The 19,046-nt window shown below is 40.8% G+C and overlaps 1 protein-coding gene across 1 annotated transcript in view; it reads right to left on the reverse strand.

Moving 5' to 3' along the window:
* Window positions 1–19,046, reverse strand: part of MTHFD1L (methylenetetrahydrofolate dehydrogenase (NADP+ dependent) 1-like) — a 214,954-nt gene that overhangs the window by 127,887 nt on the left and 68,021 nt on the right. The window contains exons 17-19 of the mRNA XM_018567580.1: window positions 17,661–17,763; window positions 14,780–14,856; window positions 13,199–13,339 (exon numbers count right to left, since the gene is read on the reverse strand). Of these exons, the coding sequence (XP_018423082.1) occupies window positions 13,199–13,339; window positions 14,780–14,856; window positions 17,661–17,763 (321 nt within the window). The remainder of the gene's footprint in view (window positions 1–13,198; window positions 13,340–14,779; window positions 14,857–17,660; window positions 17,764–19,046) is intronic.

Genomic DNA, 19,046 nt, shown 5'->3' on the forward strand with positions numbered 1-19,046 from the left:
AAGGAGTTGCGCTAATATTGCGCAACATAAAAATTTTCAACTACCACCATTTTATTCTATACGGTCTTGGCATTCAGAAAATATATAATGTTGGGGGGTTTTACGTCATTTTCAGGCCTAAAATGTGGAATTTCTGCCTCCCAAGCAACCATATCATCCGTTTTGGTGAATGATCCTAGTTGTGCATCATAAATCAGGGATGTAGCTCCCCTTTGTCCCAATCCTCCTAGGCTCCACCGTTCATATTGTGTTAACAGCGGGGCTCCAACCTCGGGAATATGTAGGGTGTGTAGGACATGACTAATTTGTCTAAATCTAAAATATTCAGAATAAGGCATCCTGAGAGTATTTAGGCAGTAGTGGTATGTGATTGGTTTATGGAGTTTAATAAAATCCCCGATCCTATACAATCCTTTATCAATCCACCATTTAAATGTTTTTATCTGTAATCCTGGCATAAAATTAGCATTTTCAAATAGGGGCGCGAGGGGGGTGTGTGAAGAGACCATCCCCTTTTTCTTTCTGATCTGATCCCATAAGGCCAAAGAATGTGTTAAAGTTGGCGCCAAAGTTTTTGGCCTCTGCTTGGATTTCATCCATTTAAGTGCCTCGATAGAGGGGCCTTTATGCGGGCTAACTTCCATCCTGACCCAGTCAGGAATAGCTGACTTGGAGTATATAGATGATAGTTGTGAGATTTGTGCCGCCCTATAAAAAAGGAGCAAATTTGGTACCTCTAAGCCCCCCTGGTTTTTGGGTTTGAAAAGGGTGTTTCAAGAGATTCTTGGTTTTTTGCCCCCCCCAAATAAATTTAAAGATAGTTTTCTGAAAATGAATAAGTTCCATCCGTTGAATCGGGATTGGTAGTGTCCTAAATAGGTACAGAATTTTAGGGAATAAAGTAATTTTAATTGAATGGATTCGTCCTATCCAGATGTTATATGTAGTCCATCTAATCATATCTTCCCTTAGAGATATATATATAGTGGGGGGAAATTTACCATATAAAGTTTCACAAAATATGGTTCTGAGCCACCAGGGGGAACAGGACACCACACCCCTAATTAAATTGAAGCAAAAAAAAGAGAAAGTGGGTCTTTTAGGGTGTCACTCTAAGCATGGATATGTTCTCCATGCTTAGAGTGACACCCTAAAAGACCCACTTTCTCTGTTTTTTGCAACATATAAAAAGTTTAGTGTAGAGGGGGGTGAGTTTCACTCCCAAATATTGTAGGAAGTCTGTACGCCAATTAAATGGGAACGAGTTTTTAAGGCTCGACCAGGTTTCAGCTGAAAGATTAATATTTAGTGCTACTGACTTGGAGGCCTTGACTCGAAGTCCTGATATCTGTGCGTACTCTTCCAAGAGTGCCATAATGTTGGGTAGTGACACCAGTGGAGAGATTACAAATAGCAGCATATCATCTGCGAACAGGGCGCATTTATGTTCCTCTGAGAAGCATTTTATCCCTTTAATATCCAAGCTATTACGGAGAAGTATTGCCAAGGGTTCGATTGCTATAGCGAAAATAATGGCGAAAGGGGGCATCCCTGCCTAGTGCCCCTTCGAATTTGAATAGGGTCTGAGAGATAGCCTTGTAGGCGAATCTGCGCTGAAGGGGAGGAGTAAAGAGCATTTACTAGATTAAGAAATTTGGGTCCAAATCCCCAGGATTTGAAAAGTTGTACCAGATATTTCCAGGAAACCGAGTCAAATGCTTTTTCCAAGTCTATGGATAACAACATCCCTTGTTGGGGAGGGGTGTCATCCCAAGGGTGATTAAGCAATGCAATTAGATCTATGGCTCTTCTAACCTGATCTGGGCCTTGTCTTCCCCCAATAAAACCCAGTTGATCTCAGTGTATATAGTTGCCTAAAAAGCTACTGAGTCTGTTGGCGTAGATTTTTTGATAAGAATTTTATATCGTTGTTTATTAGTGAGATTGGTCTATAATTAGCAACTTCCCCTGGGTCTAGTAACTGTTTATCAATGCATCCTTTTATCAATATATATCGTCCTTCTGGGTCTCCAATTTGTAGCCGGGATGTGAAGACCACTTTTTCACAGTAGCATATAGCTACCCCCTTGCTTCTCTCTTTTGCACTTGCCAGATAGAATCTCGGGAAATGTTTATGGAAACGCAAGTCAAAACAACAAATCAGGAGAGATTCTCCCTCCTCCATATCAACTTTCTCAGACAATCCAAGTTGAATGAGAGTTTGGTCTAATCCCGGGGTTATCCCCTGGGTCTAGATCAAACAAGGGCGTCTGGCCTACTGCGGCGGGCAGCAACCTCCTTCCGCTAAAAAGTTATAGAAAAATAGCAACAACATCATTCATAACATTAAGATTTGCAAATTAAGGCTCAATTTTCAGCGGTTTCTCCAGGGACTAGCAAATTCGATAATGTCCTTCTAGGTAATTTTTTCCATAGTGGGGAAACAGAAGGTTTCCCCTATCCTTGTGATGGGGTGTGGACCATTGTCTCTTTTTCCAAAAGATCAATCCCTAGTTGTGCCAGCAATTTTTCACCTTCTCCTAAGGTCTTAATGGAGTGAGATTGGTCTTTGTAAAAAAACAACAAGCGAAATGGGAAGGCCCACCAATATTTGACATCCCGTTTAGTCAGGGCTGCCAAAAGCTGTTTCAGGGAGCGCCTTTTTTGAAAGGTTGCAGGAGATATATCGGCATATAATTGCACTGGGTGACTCATAAAGAAGTGCTGATGCCCCTCTAGCTTCCTGCATTATTGACTCTTTAATTCGAAAGAAATGGGGTTTAACAATAATGTCTCTAGAGAAGCGCTCAGATCGCATAGATGTTGTCACACGGTGTACTCTGTCCAATTCCAACTCTGTTTTTGTTATGCCTGGTATTAGATCTTTAATAAAAGGATTGGACAGCAGGGACTAGATCAACAATAGATTCCGGGACACCTCTGATCTGAAAATTATGGCGTCTTGATCGGTTCTCCAGATCGATTTTAGATAGTGCCTCCTTTAACCGATTCTGTAGTTCTTGAATACAGGAGGCATTATTATTAGTGCAGGCAATCATTAAGTCTAGTTTGTTTTCAATTGATTCTATACGAGTTCCCAAATCTTAGATCGCCTCTGATATCTGTAGTGATTTTCTTTGCCATAGAGGAGAGACCTTGTTCAAGCATATTTGAAAATCTTAAAAGTATATCAGGATCTTGTGGATAATCTTGCAAAGAATTAACACTGTCCTGCACATCACTTTCATGCAATTCAGTACTAGAGGGGTGGAATAAAGGAAATCTCATACTTGCCCCTGTATGATCTAGCAGAGATAAGTTGGATGCCGGTGATCTTAAGACTGGGGATCTATGGTCCGTGTGTTCTCCTTCTGTTTGTGCTGTGGAAGAGTGGCTTTGATCTGCATCTCTAACTTCCCCTTCGAGTAAGAGATCAGCGTCGATTTGTGTTCCTTTGTTTGCTTGGTGTTGTCTTCCTTCCCTGCTGCCATTTGTTGTGCTGCCTTTTTGGAGCGGTTTTTCACCCCTTTCTGCTTGCCTCCTGCCATCGAGGCTATCTTATCTGCCAACCGCTGCTGTACCACTTCTGCGTCTCTCTGGAGCCGCCGATCAGAAGTTACGAGCAAGGAAAGCGAGTCCGCGCCTGCCGTGTTGCGAGGCACCCGGCTCACACGTCCATTACGGATGTCACGGACACCTCGCGCATGCGCCCCACCATGTTCGTGTACATTTCTTATGCAAAGAAGGTACACTTGACATCCCGATTACTTTTATTGTTGAATGTCTTGACTTTGTGTTATCTAACAACCTGTTCACATTCGAGAACAAAGCATTCAAGCAGATATGGGCCACGGCAATGGGCAGCTCAGCAGCACCCTCCTTCGCCAACCTCTTTATAGGCCATCTTGAGGAATGTTTCGTCTACAATTCCGCGTTATACGCAGAGCATGTGATCGGCTGGATTCGATACATTGATTAAATTTTTGTTGATATGGAAAGGGAGTGAACATGAATTTTCAGTTTTTGTTGAGTTTCTAAATGGCTTGTTTCCTGGGATTGTGTTTAACCCTGCAATTTCTGCTGCAGAAATTTCCTTTGACGTTCTAATTAGAATTGATAATGGAATGATTAGCACATCTGTATACACTAAGCCCACAGACAGGAACACACTCTTGCGCTGATAGTGCCCATACCCACCATCTTAAAAATTATCTGCTAATATCCCAGTTCCTCAGAGTTATGAGAATTTGCTCTGATAATGAGGTCCGGACATCACAATTAAAAACAGATGGCGGAACGGTTTGCCCAAAAGAGGGTATCCACAATCTGTTAACACAGCACCGGCGAAAGTGTACACCAAATTTGCGGGTACACTGAGCGTACCAACTATTGAGGACAGACTCCCATTTATTTTTTACCTTTGATACACCGAACAGAGCGATACACAAAGCCACTGCATCCAATCTGAACATTCTGCATGCAGATAGAAGCCTCGTACAATGTATAAAGAACAGGCCCCTCCACGTACATAGACAGGGTAACTCGCTCAAGAAATTACTTATTCAAGCTGATCCCAGGTCCAAGTATGGGAAGAAGCAGATCACCCTGTCAAACAAGGTAGGGTGTTACAGGTGTTTCCATTGCAACATCTGCAATTCAATGATCTGTAGTGATAATTTTTTCACACCCACATACCGGGAAACGATACAACATTGGGGGCTTCTACACCTGTGACACGGACTTCTGTGTCTGTTAAAATGTCCCTGTTCGCTTGTACACATTGGCAAAACAATTGGACCCTTTAAACGTCGCTTTCAAAAGCATAGAAGCGACATTAGGGTCACGCTGGATATAATGCAAAAAAACGAAACACTCGATATAAATAAACCGGTTGCAATGCACTTTGTCAACCAGTGTGCTGGGGGTCTTCCCGTGATAAATTTGAGGTTTATTATGGCAACTACAGGAGTGACTATATGTTTAAATTCCAGCACTTTGATGTTGAAGCTCCATCTCTTTATTGCATTCTATTTAGTAACAATGGATGCCTAATTATTATACAATTTATGTCTATATACAGTGTTGAGCTATATGCATTGTTTGCCTGTATTGCCATGACTTTCACGTTTGCTTTGTGTCTGTTCACTGAATCCGTTCTGCCACTGGAGATAGTCTTTTTTTACCTTGAGACGTGATCCCCCCCTTTGCTCTTTACAATCTAAGACCAAACTTATCACCCACTGACGGAACTTGGGGCTTTATGACAGCCCAAGTTCCTCGTTTTTTTTTACACAGGAGAGCACTGCACAGGCACTGCCCAGTCACTGAAACGCAAGCTGAGAGTGTTGCGCGTTCCACCTCTGATAGATTGGGCGGTGTTGGTAACAGACATCGCGTCTAGTTATCCACATCAGCCCAGCCCTCTTGTCGGCCTTTGTGCGTGGTACGCATGCGCAGGCCGTTACATGGCTAGGATGGAACGCAAGCCGGAAGCCGCTCTGCGCTCCTTACAACAGACATGCGCACTAGAGATGGGCGGCGCTTGCGGCCATGATAGCGTCCTATTGCCTTGGCAACCATCCGCTCCGGCCGAGCAACGACCAGGTTTCTCCTCACGCCTCGGTGCAGGTGCAATACTCAGGGTTAGTTCAGATTTTGAATCTGGTATGGCGGGAATGGATCCAGTGATGTCATTGTATGGGAGTGGTTTATTTTTATTCTCACTGTGTGATGCCTATATAAGGTTGATGAATCTATTACTGATGTGTCATTCTGAGCCTGATGAAGGGGACCCCCTGTTTCTAGAACCCAGTTATTTACAAACACTGGAGTGATCAGCGGATCGCTCCAGTGTTTGTCCTGCACAGAGGATTGGTACATGGTCACTGATATGTACCGATCCTCTGCCGCTCAACCACGCACACAGGGAGGCTCAGCTTCTCCTCTGGATCTCCCCGCTGCTCTCCCGAGGAGAGGCAGCAGGGGATCCGAGGAGAAGTGAGGAAAGCACTTCAGCAGCGGGAAAATTGCTTTGAAAAGTTAACAGCCTATTTGCCTTTAGTAAATGAACCCCAAGAACTCCCAGGAAGACACTGGTTATGTAGCCTTATTAAGAGTCAGCAGGAAGGTATTGGTGATGTAGACTTCTTAGGGCACAGCTGGAAGACACTGGGGATGTAGAATTCTTAGGGCACAGCTGAAAGGTACAGGTGATGTAGCCCTCTCAGGGCACAGCTGGAGACATTGGTGATGTTGCCTTCTCAGGGCACAGCTGGAGACATTGGTGATGTTGCCTTCTCAGGGCACAGCTGGAGACATTGGTGATGTTGCCTTCTCAGGGCACAGCTGGAGACATTGGTGATAGTGGGACAACCCACTCGCGCCGGGGGGGGGGGGCGGACCTAAGGTTGTATGTGAGCCCTGTGAAGTTTAATACATATATATTTTATCTTTATTGGTTTCTTCTGGTCCTGGATCTAAACAAATTATTTTATTTTTGTTTCTTATTTTTAATTTTCATTAAAATGGAGTATTTCTCACTGAAAAAATGGATACAAACCACCAAAAGCAACTTTATATACTGAACAAACAATACGGGTTATAAATTTATAGTATGCAGTTTTCCAAATTAAAATGGTCACAGCTGCAGGGAATGAATCATTTAAAAGACCTAACTCTATTTGCTTATAGACTATATCTTTGAAGAGTCTACTGAGGTATCCCTGCTGAATATTGTGATTTGCTCTCATTAAATACTACTTCAATAAGCTGACTGATTGCCATTGGCAAAATATTTTATGTATGAGCGCCCGTGTCAACATTTTAAAAGAGTACTGGCAGTATAGTGCTATCCTATGTGTATAAAGAAGAGGAGCAACTTCTTAAGAACATAGCTGCGTTACTAAATTCCACCTTTCTAAATTACTGTACAGTTTAATTTTACATTACGAAAATCCCAACTTCTTACAAGGTGCACATGTGTTAACAGTTAGCATGATATACAGTTAAATCTCAAAAATTACATTTTTTCATTTAATGTATACCAAACTCCGAATGACAGTTATACTAATCGCAGCTTGATATACATTCAAGTATTCCAGAAATGCAGCTGCCGTAAGTGATCTAATAAATTGAAAGCCAAATGGTACCAAATTATTCATCTGAAAGAGCTTGTGTACTTATTGTTCAATTCAGTCCAAAACTGAATGAAAATCTATTGCATTGTGCAAGAAGGGAAAAAAGGCAAGATGATTCTGTATCATTGGGCAGAAAGATGAATTCCACTGAGCACCGTTTCCTGTGGGGTGTCTCAGTGTGTTCAGTTTAGGAAAGACAACACTTCGGTGAAATACTTGTTTTTCCAAGGTCCAACACATTGGAGCCACCAGTTTGCTTTAACCAAGCCCATGCAGCTGTATTCTACCAAATGAAACTATTGCTTTTTTGTTGATCTACAGTGATATAACTTCCCAATACAGATCGGCAATGGGTTCTTTTCCCTTGCTTAAAATGCACATAATATACCTAAAGATTACTCAACTACCCAGACTTATAGATTTCCTAAAAGCAGAGATCCTGTAGATTAAAATAGTGGCAGTTGAAATGTGTTATGGCCCATAATATTAAATTAATATTAATTACTTAATTTTAATAGGTTTCGTCAAACCCAAGTTTTCAGTAAAAAAAAAAAAAGTTAATTTTAGTACACAAGATACAATTTTTAAAATAAAAAAATATAAATATAAAAGATGGATACATAGGCACAAAATATGTCAAGCTTCAATTGTGTGCTCCCGTGAAATGGCAAAAAATGATGGTACCTAAAATTATTTATAGGTCACCAATTGAGCCCCCATTCACATGTAGCGACTTACCTTTCGGGGGGACGATCCAGGGCATGGTAGCGCGACCTTCTCCGTCGGGCTCCATAGAAAAAAGCCAAATCCGCTGAAAAAAGGGTGCTGTAGGCGCGATTTGCATTTTGCGCGATATCGCGCAAATGCTTGCATTGAGCAAGCTTGAGCAAGCTAAATCCGCTCCAAAAAGGGTCCTGCTGTAGCGACGCACGACCCGTGACAGCAGGACCCTTTGCTCCATTGAGAAGCATTGAAGAGCGATATCGCGCTGTAAATTGCCGCGATATCGCGGGAATTACCGCACGATAAATCGCTAAGTGTGAACGGGGCCTAAATATTTCTCTTACTCCGGCATGAAGACTCCACCAAAAAATTGGATTTTGTACTCTGTAAAATCCTTCTCTCCGTTCATTGAAGGACACAGGGAACAGATCTGGGAGGCGATATTACCCTACGGTAGATCCTAGATCTGTTCCCTGTGTCCATCAATGAACGAAAGAAAATAGAGTGGTACAATCATTGTTTTCGTATGTAGGCACACCTGATGCACGTTTGTGTAGGTATGCAGGGCCAGGGAATTTAAACATTTTATCTTGATTTTATTTTCAAAAACTTTTTTTTCCCCCTCAACTTAATTGCCATCACATAGGCAGCTCATAAGCCCCACTGTGGTGAACAACTGGAAGTGACATTAATTTAGCAGGGAAGACATCAGCAAACTAGTGTGTGATGGAACAGGAAGTGCGTCATTCACAGAAAAACCGAGGGGAAAAAAAAAAAAAAAAAAGCCAAAAAAACAGAAGTAATGCAACCCCCACATCTAAGAACTGGTAAGCTGCAATATATTCTGCTATATTAAGCTGCAATGTTTTGGTGGGGTTTAACTCCACACAATATCTTTTAAATGTAATGGAAAATTTGGAGATTATACTGTGTTTGTGTGTATTTTTGGAGGTGGTTATAGAATGCACCACTTCAATAGTGTGGCTTCATAGTAATGGATCGAATCCAGAAAACCTATAACTTGCCGTTTTCTGGGTCCAAAGAAACCTGACAAAAGTCACATGAACCTTGCAAAGAAACCATTGGTATGAAAACAGTAGGGTTTTAAAGAGAGATGGGAGTCTTGGTAGGACATTCCTTTCACCCTGGTGCAAAGTAGAACGATCCTGTTTGAGCTTGACTACAAATCCATGTTACAATCTAGCAAACACTGCTAAGGTCAGAGGTGATGTGATGCCCAATATAGAATGTGAGAGGGTGCCCACCTAAAAGGAGAAAGCAACCTTAGGTCGAGAACAGTCGAGTTTGAAAGGGAGATATTCAAAGTCTCCAATGTATGATAATGAACCTTGTAATTAGAACGCCAACTACATTTCTGGAGTTTAACCATAAGTGATGGAGAGTCAGTTTTGGGTAAAGGCCATCATTTCCGACTCCTTCAAAACTGCTAGTTTTTGTCAAAATTAAATAAAAATTGAGAGCTGCAGGGTGCCTAACCCTCCCGTCACAGCTATATCCTGGGTAATTTTGACAGCAAAGCTTGCACACCCCTTTCCGGCTCCTACATATTATTTGCCAGCGAGGCAGTCAAAAGGAATATGCACTAACTTTTCACTGCTGAAATTGTCCAGGTTTTGGGAAACGTCTGCCATACCACTGCAGCAGGGGTCTGACATGTGCCAGCTATTTGTACAAGGCATCCAGCCTATGACACATACTGCCTCTTTATCCCAACTGCACGAGACGGACAAGGCTAAAAACATAAATAAAATATGGCCTATAGATGTCACACATTTGATAGTTCTTAACCAGCTTTTTTTCTGCAACAGGTATTTTCTGCTTACACAGACACACTAAATACCGTTACTATTTAAAGCGTATCTAAGCTCAAAACAAACATTCTATATATTGCAGCTTACCAGTCCTTAGACGTAGTGGCTGGCTGTATTAGTTTTTTTCCAGGCCTTTCTCCTTTTTTCACATGCCAATATTGCAAATAAAACACTTCTTGTCCTATACTATGTCACCCTGATGAAGGGACCCTACATGGCCTCAAAACTTTGCCTTTGATGACACATGCTCAATAAAGAAAATCAAGAATTCACACTTTGAACCTTGTGAATGCTAGTGATTTTCTACTCAATACACTTCCTGTTCCTTAATGGCTATGCATATTTCGCCAGAATCCATTAAGGCAGCCATGATTGTCACACCAGCTGGACTTCAAACATGTCCACCGTTGTTCATGTTCATCTTCATTACATGATGAATTGATGGGACTAGTTGTTTACACACAAGTGTGTGCTTTAGCACACTGCATTTCTACCAAGATCAAAGTGTATTTAAGTACTTGCTGAAAAAAAAAAAAAAATATTGGCGCCACCACACCTAGGACTTGAGCTGCAATATACTTCACTTTGGTTTTTAAAAATTATTTAAATTGAATACCCCCCACTTGCTCTATCTTCTCACTGTTGATCTACTTCTGCAAATGCTAGTTGGCCGACTGTTATACACTGGCTTTGCTACTTTCTCAATCACTGACCTTAAACAGGTTTTCAGGTTAGGAAGGATCCCCTATTTTTCCTGTAATTCTGAAATGACCGCACTTCCTGGAAGCGGACATGGTGGTTACACAGACTGAACTTTGTTCATTCCCATTACATGGAAAAAGTGATGGGACTAGTTGATTACAGAGATCATGTTTATTACAGTCTTTTCATCTCATAGAAAGTTAAGCGGGTCATACACTGCTAAAAATTTCAGCCAGTCAAATTCAAGCAGTGTGTTGCCCCATCGACAATGTTTGTCAATCGACTTTTGTTGAAGGTCTGAAAATTCTCAGCCAAACAATGACTGCAGCCAATGAGATGCACTCAATGTTCAGGTACTCTGACAGCCACTGTCAGAATACAAAAGCCTGGCAGGGGGGATTTCCACAGTTTAGCATGTATGGGGGGAAATCAAGCTCCCCCCTCAATCAACCTACAGGGCTGAATGAGAAAAAAAAAAAAAAGTGTATGGCCAGCTTAATAAGGACACTGCATTTCTTGCAAGATTTACAGGTATTTTCTGTACTATAAAACCAAAAAATTTGGTATTAGATACACACTTTAAGCACAAAGTGCAGTCCTCCATTAAACATAAACATATGGTAAAGAGGGCACTTTTAAAAAGGAAAATGTAACAAAACTATGCCAATTATACAGTAAAAACACAAATTATTCTGCCGTAACAGAGTCAGATGCTCAATAAATGCTAGTAAATTAGCAGACCACAGTGAAAAATCTACGCCAATAAAACCGCAATACAGAGAAACCGAAACCAAGCCACATGATGGCTTTATTGAGGTGTTTATTCACTGTGGTCTGTTAATCTACTTAGTTTTCTTTCCTGCCAAAAGGCAACCACACTGCTTTTCAGTTAAAAACTAAAGTATTCACTAAAATGCAAAAAAAAAAAAAAACAGTTTAGACTTATGAATCACATATGGTGCTAATAATAAACCAAAAAGGGAAATCCCATGCATGTAACCAAAGATCACAATTTTTAAAACAAACGGTTCCATATTGAGGTAATATATCAAATGCTCGTTGAGCCACTAATCTATGCCAGATCAACTTAATTGATACAGTAAGGTGGCAGCTGTCAATCACCTTCTAACTAAGAAGCAGAGCAAACATCTAGCATTCACTTGAGGGAACAAATTTGGTAAAAATAAAAAATGAAATTCCATTTTGGCCAAGTATCACCTGTGGTTGATCTATGGCTCAAGCGGATTTCAGTTTTTGTCAGGTTTAACCTCCCTGGCAGTCCGATTATTTTTTTTTTCTTTCCTTTTTTTCGTTTAAAAAACCCGCCGGTTCCGCCCCCCCTGCAAAGTGAAAGCTTGCAAGGGACGAACCCGGCATCGGCCGTAGGACACAGCGTGGCTCGAGGGACAAGGTAAGAGACGCTACTCTGAATTCCTGAGTGTGGCTCAGGATTACAGCTTATGGTACAGAAAATTAACCCCGAGCCACACCCGGGAATACCACCAGGAAGGTTAAATGCTTAGGATCATTTTGCATGTCTTTTCTTTATCACATGCATCTTGATAATGTACTGGCATTTGATAAATTTTGTGTTTGCCTTTATGGCTGTTCTTTGTGTACTGTTCTTTAAAGGGGTTGTAGCAATAATGAGCAAATTAAAAAGGAGAACTATGAGGTGAGTGATTTTCACTCATCCACATAGTTAGAGCCAACGTTGGACATTGAAACGGTCATACTCTATAGATTGGGAAGTGAGCGAACATATACCGTCGTCACTCACTTACCATTCATCATATCCCTGCAGAGTGGTGACCCCGTAGTGGTCCCCGCAGGTATTCGTCATCTCCCCCCCACCCCCTCGCTCCGATCCTCCAGTGATGACTGGCGGAACGGATGGGGGGAAGATAGGCAAAGCCCGCTGTCAATCAGCCAGCTGGATCTCAACAGTATTGTCGGGATCCGTCCTGGCCGTGGCGCTCTTGGTATATAATGGACAATAGCCCTCTATATACTGAGCTATGTCCTCCCGTGACCCTAAAGAGAACTATGGGATAAAAAGGTTACCTCATAATTCTCTTTCAAGTTACTAGAAACTAGTGCTCATTTTTCTAATATGTTGAGACGCAGCCCTCACAAAAACAGGCCCATCACAAAATAGTGGGATCCACTGAAAACTTATTACAGAATAATGCAATTCTGTCAAAAAAGGGAAGTTGAAATAAAAGAAGTAAAGAAGTGCCTGTGCAGAGGGATGTGCATACTTACCTTTCTTGCTGCCTGTGCCACTGAAATCTGTTAAACACGAACCCCCCCCCAAGTCTATGCAGAAGCCGAAACTTCTGAAAGTCTTGATCTGTGTTTCACCCCACACTCACATCACTACAGGACACAATGACAAAGTGGTCAGCAGGTGGAAAGACCAAGCCATGTGGAAAACACAGGAGAACAACATTCAGCTGCATACTTACCTAGTTTTTCTAGCCAGTCCAGGAGTGCCCTGCCATGACGTTTAGCTCAGGCCGCACAATAGACGTTGAGGTAAAAACACTGTGGTAGGATGCGGCTGGACTAGACACCAGAATCGGGCAAGTATGCCACTTATGAAGGTCGCTGTGGGTTAGATCAGCTCAGGATAGGGAAGGGGAAGTATTGGGGTACAAAAACGGTATTTAAACTTTAAGAAAACTTTCTTTAAACATTTTTGTCCTTTAGGGCTTGTAGGGGTATAAGAAAATGTTATAGCGTAGGCAAGTTAAAGAAATGGAAAACCTTAACTGAAAACCTTAACTAGAAAATAACTCTTACCAAATCTTCTGCTGTCACTGGCTGTCCTTTTTTGTCGCTAGCCAAGACCATTCTTCCGAATCTCTCCTTCATGTCACCCAGGCTGTCAGTTAAGGCAAGTATGGCCATAATTTCACTTGCAACAGCAATGTCAAACTGAGCCTAGAAAGGGAAATTATAAAAGTGATTCAAGTTTCAGAAGTACAAAAATCACTGTACATGCCAACAAAACTGAAGTCTCCTTTCAAAAGAATTATTCTGGATAATTATATGTATATATAGTTATAATTATTACACACAGTAAACAGTAGTTTCTGGTTGCTTAAAAGTTAATAGTAACACCCAAGCAACCATCCCCCCTGCGGCACCCGCTTCCGCCGTAGCCGACAGGTGAATAAAAAATGCTGGGAACAATAGTCAGACTACTAGCCCGCCCACTGCAGAGCAGTGGACCTGAGAGAACTTTCTTTCAGCTCTGATGAGTAGGTAGGGTTTCAGTTGCCAGCTGGCTATTAAAACCCCACCCACCAAGCAGAGGAAAACAATTCTCTCAGGTCTGCTCTTCTGCTCAATGGGTGGGCACAATAGCCAGCCTGCTAATGGCTATTGTAATTTGAAATTTTCTCAGCCATTGTTTACATTCTGCTGCCGATATTGGAATCTAGCTGCTGGCTGGCAGCAAAATGTAACCAAAAGAATTTAGTTAGCAACTACATGAATTTAGTTGCCAACAAAATGTTTTAGTCTACTGTGCACCGAGCAACCATCAATTTGTTAATGTTGATCAAGCCATCGGGGGGGATGACATGTCCTCGATTTTTTTTTTTTGCTGGTTGCTGGAATGCCGTATAATTTGGTGAAATTATATATAACACTACAAAATAATTTTAAACCAAGTTTCAAGGCCCTGTAAAACTATATTCTTTCGGATATCCATCTGGAAAGCTGGCAGATCTAGATAGACCATTTTTATATTTGCCGGAAGGGCAGGAGTACATGACTGTGCGCGTCTCTTTACGAGTTTGTATCATATGTCTTTAAACCAGCTTTAGTAAGGCGACATTCCGCACATGAGCATTCCAGTGATAATATCTTAGCAGTTGTGCCAACAAACAAACAAACATTTTTTTTATCCTAGGGCTGCTTTTTAGTCTGTCAAACTCTGGAAGAGAGCAATAAAGAAAAGTGACTTTTTTGTTTTTAAATGCAGGATCAATATGGAGAACATTAGCAGTATGGGGTTAGGAGAAAATATGCTTGTCATGCACTCGAGGACTGTGGAATACGTACATGTTCTCAATGTACTTTACAATCCCACATACTTTACAAAAAAGGGGGACCTCCTGGCTTTATATCAAATAAATTCCATCTAAAATGAGAAAACAATATTTGTTTTCTTTATATAAAGATACATTTAAAAAATGCTTTCATATTAGAACATGTTGCATGCGTACTTCCCTATGCTAATTATAATGTTGACTTCACATATACATTTGAGGTTTTACATAAAACCAGAAAGCCCACACAAAACATAAGATATACAATGCAGCTATAAAATCACTGCTAGCCATGAGAATATTCTGCAAATTTCTCTGGTAATACCTGGCGGGAAAAACCCTTTTCGGTGTTTGCTTGTCCAACTGTGATTTTCCTGAGGAATCTGTCATTTACATCAACCACTGTAAGAAAGAGCACACAAGGTTTGACCTATTAACAGGACAAATAGTATATAGTACAAGATGGAAACATGTATTGATTCAACATAATGCAAAAATACAATCATGTATTTCACTAAACAACAAAGGACAAGGCAAGTAAAATATGTCAGTCGTAAAACTGAATCACAAACTGCTTCAGTATGATATTTACTGTAGTATAAGTCAATAGCAACATTTAACATTAGCCCACTATTTAAAGTCCCACTGCATGGCATAATCAAGATAATCATGGCATCACCCATAAGAAAAAAAATGGCATTGAGCTTTACAGAAAATGCCACCTTGACCCTTTCTCTTACCTGCAAACTAGATCTGAAAAACTAGTTCATGGTCAATGATTCAGAAAGTAACAATGGAATCAGATCAGCAAAGCAGTCAGGAAACCAGCATTTTTTGAAGTAGATAAACAAGGAGAGCCCCCTTATTGTTCTTGCATCTTAAATTTAAATATTTTTTTCATTAAATTTTGCTATTAGTAAAGTACAGGCTTAACTGGTATCAGCAGTGGTAAACCATGTATGAAACAGGAACCCCCAGGAACAGTCCAGGCAGTTTTGCCATGCATTTTATTCAGCAACCCAGCAAACAGTTGAATTGCAGGAGGGCTTTCTACAGTAAGTCAACAGCATTAAACATACATTTGTCCGAGCTAGTAACTAAACTTCAGTCTCTTCCTGACTAACAGAGTGCCCACTAATGGGTTCTCCAAAACAACCAGGCAACCCTTGTAACTTTTTAGTGTTCTGTTAGCACTCAGCCTTTTCACACAACAGCAGGCTTCCACAGCAGGGAAAGTGAGACAAAGACCTCAGCATCAGTCAGCTCACATATATAAAAGCCTGTGGAAAGCAGAGACTAATAAGAAAAGATGTGGAGTGGAGACTTTATTCTACCCAAAGCTCTACAGGATCCGGAAGAGGACTTAAGATTCTGAGAAAAGAAAGAAAAAAAAAAACAAATGTTTGTTCTCTCACCATCAGCCATAAGAACATACACATGTCCACAGTCCTGCCAGTCAGTGTCTCACACTTAAAAATATGCCGCTGCTGTCATGGTCCCTCATAGAAGATCCAAGTCCAATAACTGCTGCACATCTAGACCCGACCCCCTCCAGGGGTTGACCAATGCCCAGTCTTACTCAAGCCAGAAACTGACACACCGGTAGCCAATGTTACACCTCCAGCAGTCATCTGGCTGATGGCTACACATTCTGTAGTCCCGTAATTCAGCACTGGTAATGCATACAGATCTTTTACTTACTGAGGATACTGGTGTGCCTCCCCAAGATACAGCAGGATCAAAAACTAAAGAGGAGGCTGGAGGTGCATGGTCACCAACTGGAATATTTTGGGAGGTAAGCAAAAGGGGTATTTAAAAAAAAAAAAGAAGAACAATGTTGGGGAACCGAAAGCATGTTAAAAACTAAAAATTGGGCTTCAAATGTTCAATTTTCACAAATCAGATTGGTCAATTTTGACTCCCTAAACACAATCTTTTCTCACGGATGTTAGATAATGGGATAATGTTTATGAGATATGTCCTGGCAGCCATTTGACTATTCTCAGAAGGTAAAGCAATCAAATAGGTTAGAGAACAAAGTGCTACTCAGCTACAGTTTACACCAAGGCAATCTTAATGCTTTTTCCTTTATCCACCAGTGAGAGGAAACCCCCATTTAGTGCAGAAGTTGAGCCAAAGAATTCCCACTTTTGAAGCCAAATTCGGGTAACATCTACTTTATATGCGTTACATGTTCCCATTCACAAACATTTTAAAAAAATATTTAAAAAAACATTGAGGCTTACATTTTTTAATGCTCTTTTCTGAAAACTCCAGGACTGAAATGTCCTTCTTAGTTCTCCCTTGCTATGCAGTGATGTGGAAGAATATCTGGAAGAGGCATTTCATGCTTTATTCTCTGTAAAAATAGATGAGAGCCCCCCCATGAACCTGTACCATCAGGACATTTGGTCAAAAAAACACTTCAGGACAGAAATGTTACTGTTAAATCCAGTTCAATGCTCTACAAAGCACACACATTTCAGATATATAGCATTCAAACCCGGTATTATTCTGGCATTAACTGGACATTTTATAACTAATCAAGTAATTGATAAATGTAATAGCTATATATAAGCGTCGTCTCAAAATACACAATTCGGTGTTTAGGGCTTACACATTGTGTAAAAATACTAAGAAAAAAGAAGGACATTAAATAGTTTTAAATTACATTTCAAATTCATAAACTATTTGTTGATACTCTTAGCTGGCTGGGGTGTCCTTTAATAAAAGCTTTGGCTGAAACCTAGAATAGGATGAGATGTCTGCCCCAGTGCATCTCAACTTCAATCCTCCAGGACATGGTTGTTGGATGTTCTTTTTCTTGCAAACATTTTACCAGTTACCAAGACATATTTGTATATATGTATAATTAAATACATGCACCATAGTTTCACTCTAGGGCTGCAACAACTAATCGACATAATCGATTATAATCGATTATTGAAAAAGTTGTCAACTTTTTCAATAATCGATTAATCGGCTTCCGATCAGTTGGCCCTGTTCACATTTTTTTTCTTTTTTACTTCCACCGCTCCAAGCTTGCTCCTGTGATGGAGTGCAATCTCAATACAAGCTAGTAGTCCATCACTGGAGCCATTTTATTTCATTATTTATCCGATTAACCGATTAATCGAACTTAATAATCGGCTAACTAATCGATTTTGAAAATAATCGTTAGCTGCAGCTCTATTTCACTCCCTTACCTCTTTGCCACGTTATTGTAGAAGGGTCAATGTCCAAGCGTACAAATCTGCTGCTCTCTTCAGTCGTCAGTGATCCAGGATCGGTCTTGTTAATACCTATTCTCTATAAAACATAAAACAAAATACAGTTGCTCCAACTTCAGCTTGTTCTTAAATTTTCCGTCCCAACCTCCCAAAAACAAATTGAATATTTTATAATCTAACCACTATCTGAAATTGGTACTTTTGAAAAAAAATTAGTGGCAGGAGGTCTGCTGGCACCCAAAGCAAAGATGTTTGGTTACACTATGTATGTATGTATGTATGTATGTATGTATGTATGTATGCATGCATGTATGCATGTATGTATGCATGTATGTATGCATGCATGTATGCATGCATGTATGCATGCATGCATGTATGACAGCCAGTCACTGTGCCCGGTTTATCAGTATAGCACAGAACTGCTGATACAGAGTAGGCAGCTGTGACGCTAAACAGCAGAGATTGCCGTTTACACAGGAAAGCTGTTCTCTCCCTGTGTTATCGGCAGAGCTGAGCTATTGGTCTGATAGCTCAGTTCTACACAGTGCAGAAGGCGCAGAGGAAGAAGAGGCATCACTACACCTGCACCCACCACAGTTCAGGATTTAAGGCAGGTGACTCTTCTGCCTCACCTTGGCCTTGGTCAAATCAAAACCTCATACCCATAACCATCAAGTACAGACTAAAAAGTAAAACAAATTCCTTTATTTTTCTTTTTAATACAGTACAGCTCTAATGGTAGTGTAAAATTAACCCTCAAGTGTATCCATTTAAAAAAAAAAAAAAAGTGTTTCAGCTTGGTTTGACTTCCATTTTACGCTCAAGATCTAGTGTATGTAATGGATGCCCACTGACAATTCTACCACTGCTCATACAAACAGTAGAACCAGGCTCTTAGTTTACCAATCCATAAGACATTTAAAAAAGGCCAGTACTGGTTAACACAGTCGATGTAAACCAAAACACAGAAGCAATAGTGGCAGCCACCAAGCAGGTTCTTTCTAGCTATTTATATTACATATCCAGTCATATCTTAAGTGTAAGATATTGTTATTATAAAGCAGTAAAAAAAAAAAAAATGACAAAATAGATGGGAAAATGTCAAATGGAAAGATGATCAATATTAAAAAAGGAGAACTATGGGGTCAGTGTTTTTCCCCATAGTTCTCCTTAGGGTAACGGGAGGACACAAACTAGCGTCCTCCCGTTACCCTAAGCTCAGTATACCGCAAGCTACCGCTCGCAGTATACTGAGACGCCAGAGCGGATCCCGATGTCGAGATCCGCCCAGCTGCGTGAGTGACAGCTGGCTCTGCCTATCTAGAGGCCGAGCCAGCTGTACCCGCCCCCTCCCGTTCCGCC

The sequence above is a fragment of the Nanorana parkeri genome, unplaced genomic scaffold (genome assembly GCF_000935625.1).
Source record: "Nanorana parkeri isolate BGI_ZX_2015 unplaced genomic scaffold, ASM93562v1 scaffold1067, whole genome shotgun sequence".
Classification (NCBI taxonomy): Eukaryota; Metazoa; Chordata; class Amphibia; order Anura; family Dicroglossidae; genus Nanorana; species Nanorana parkeri.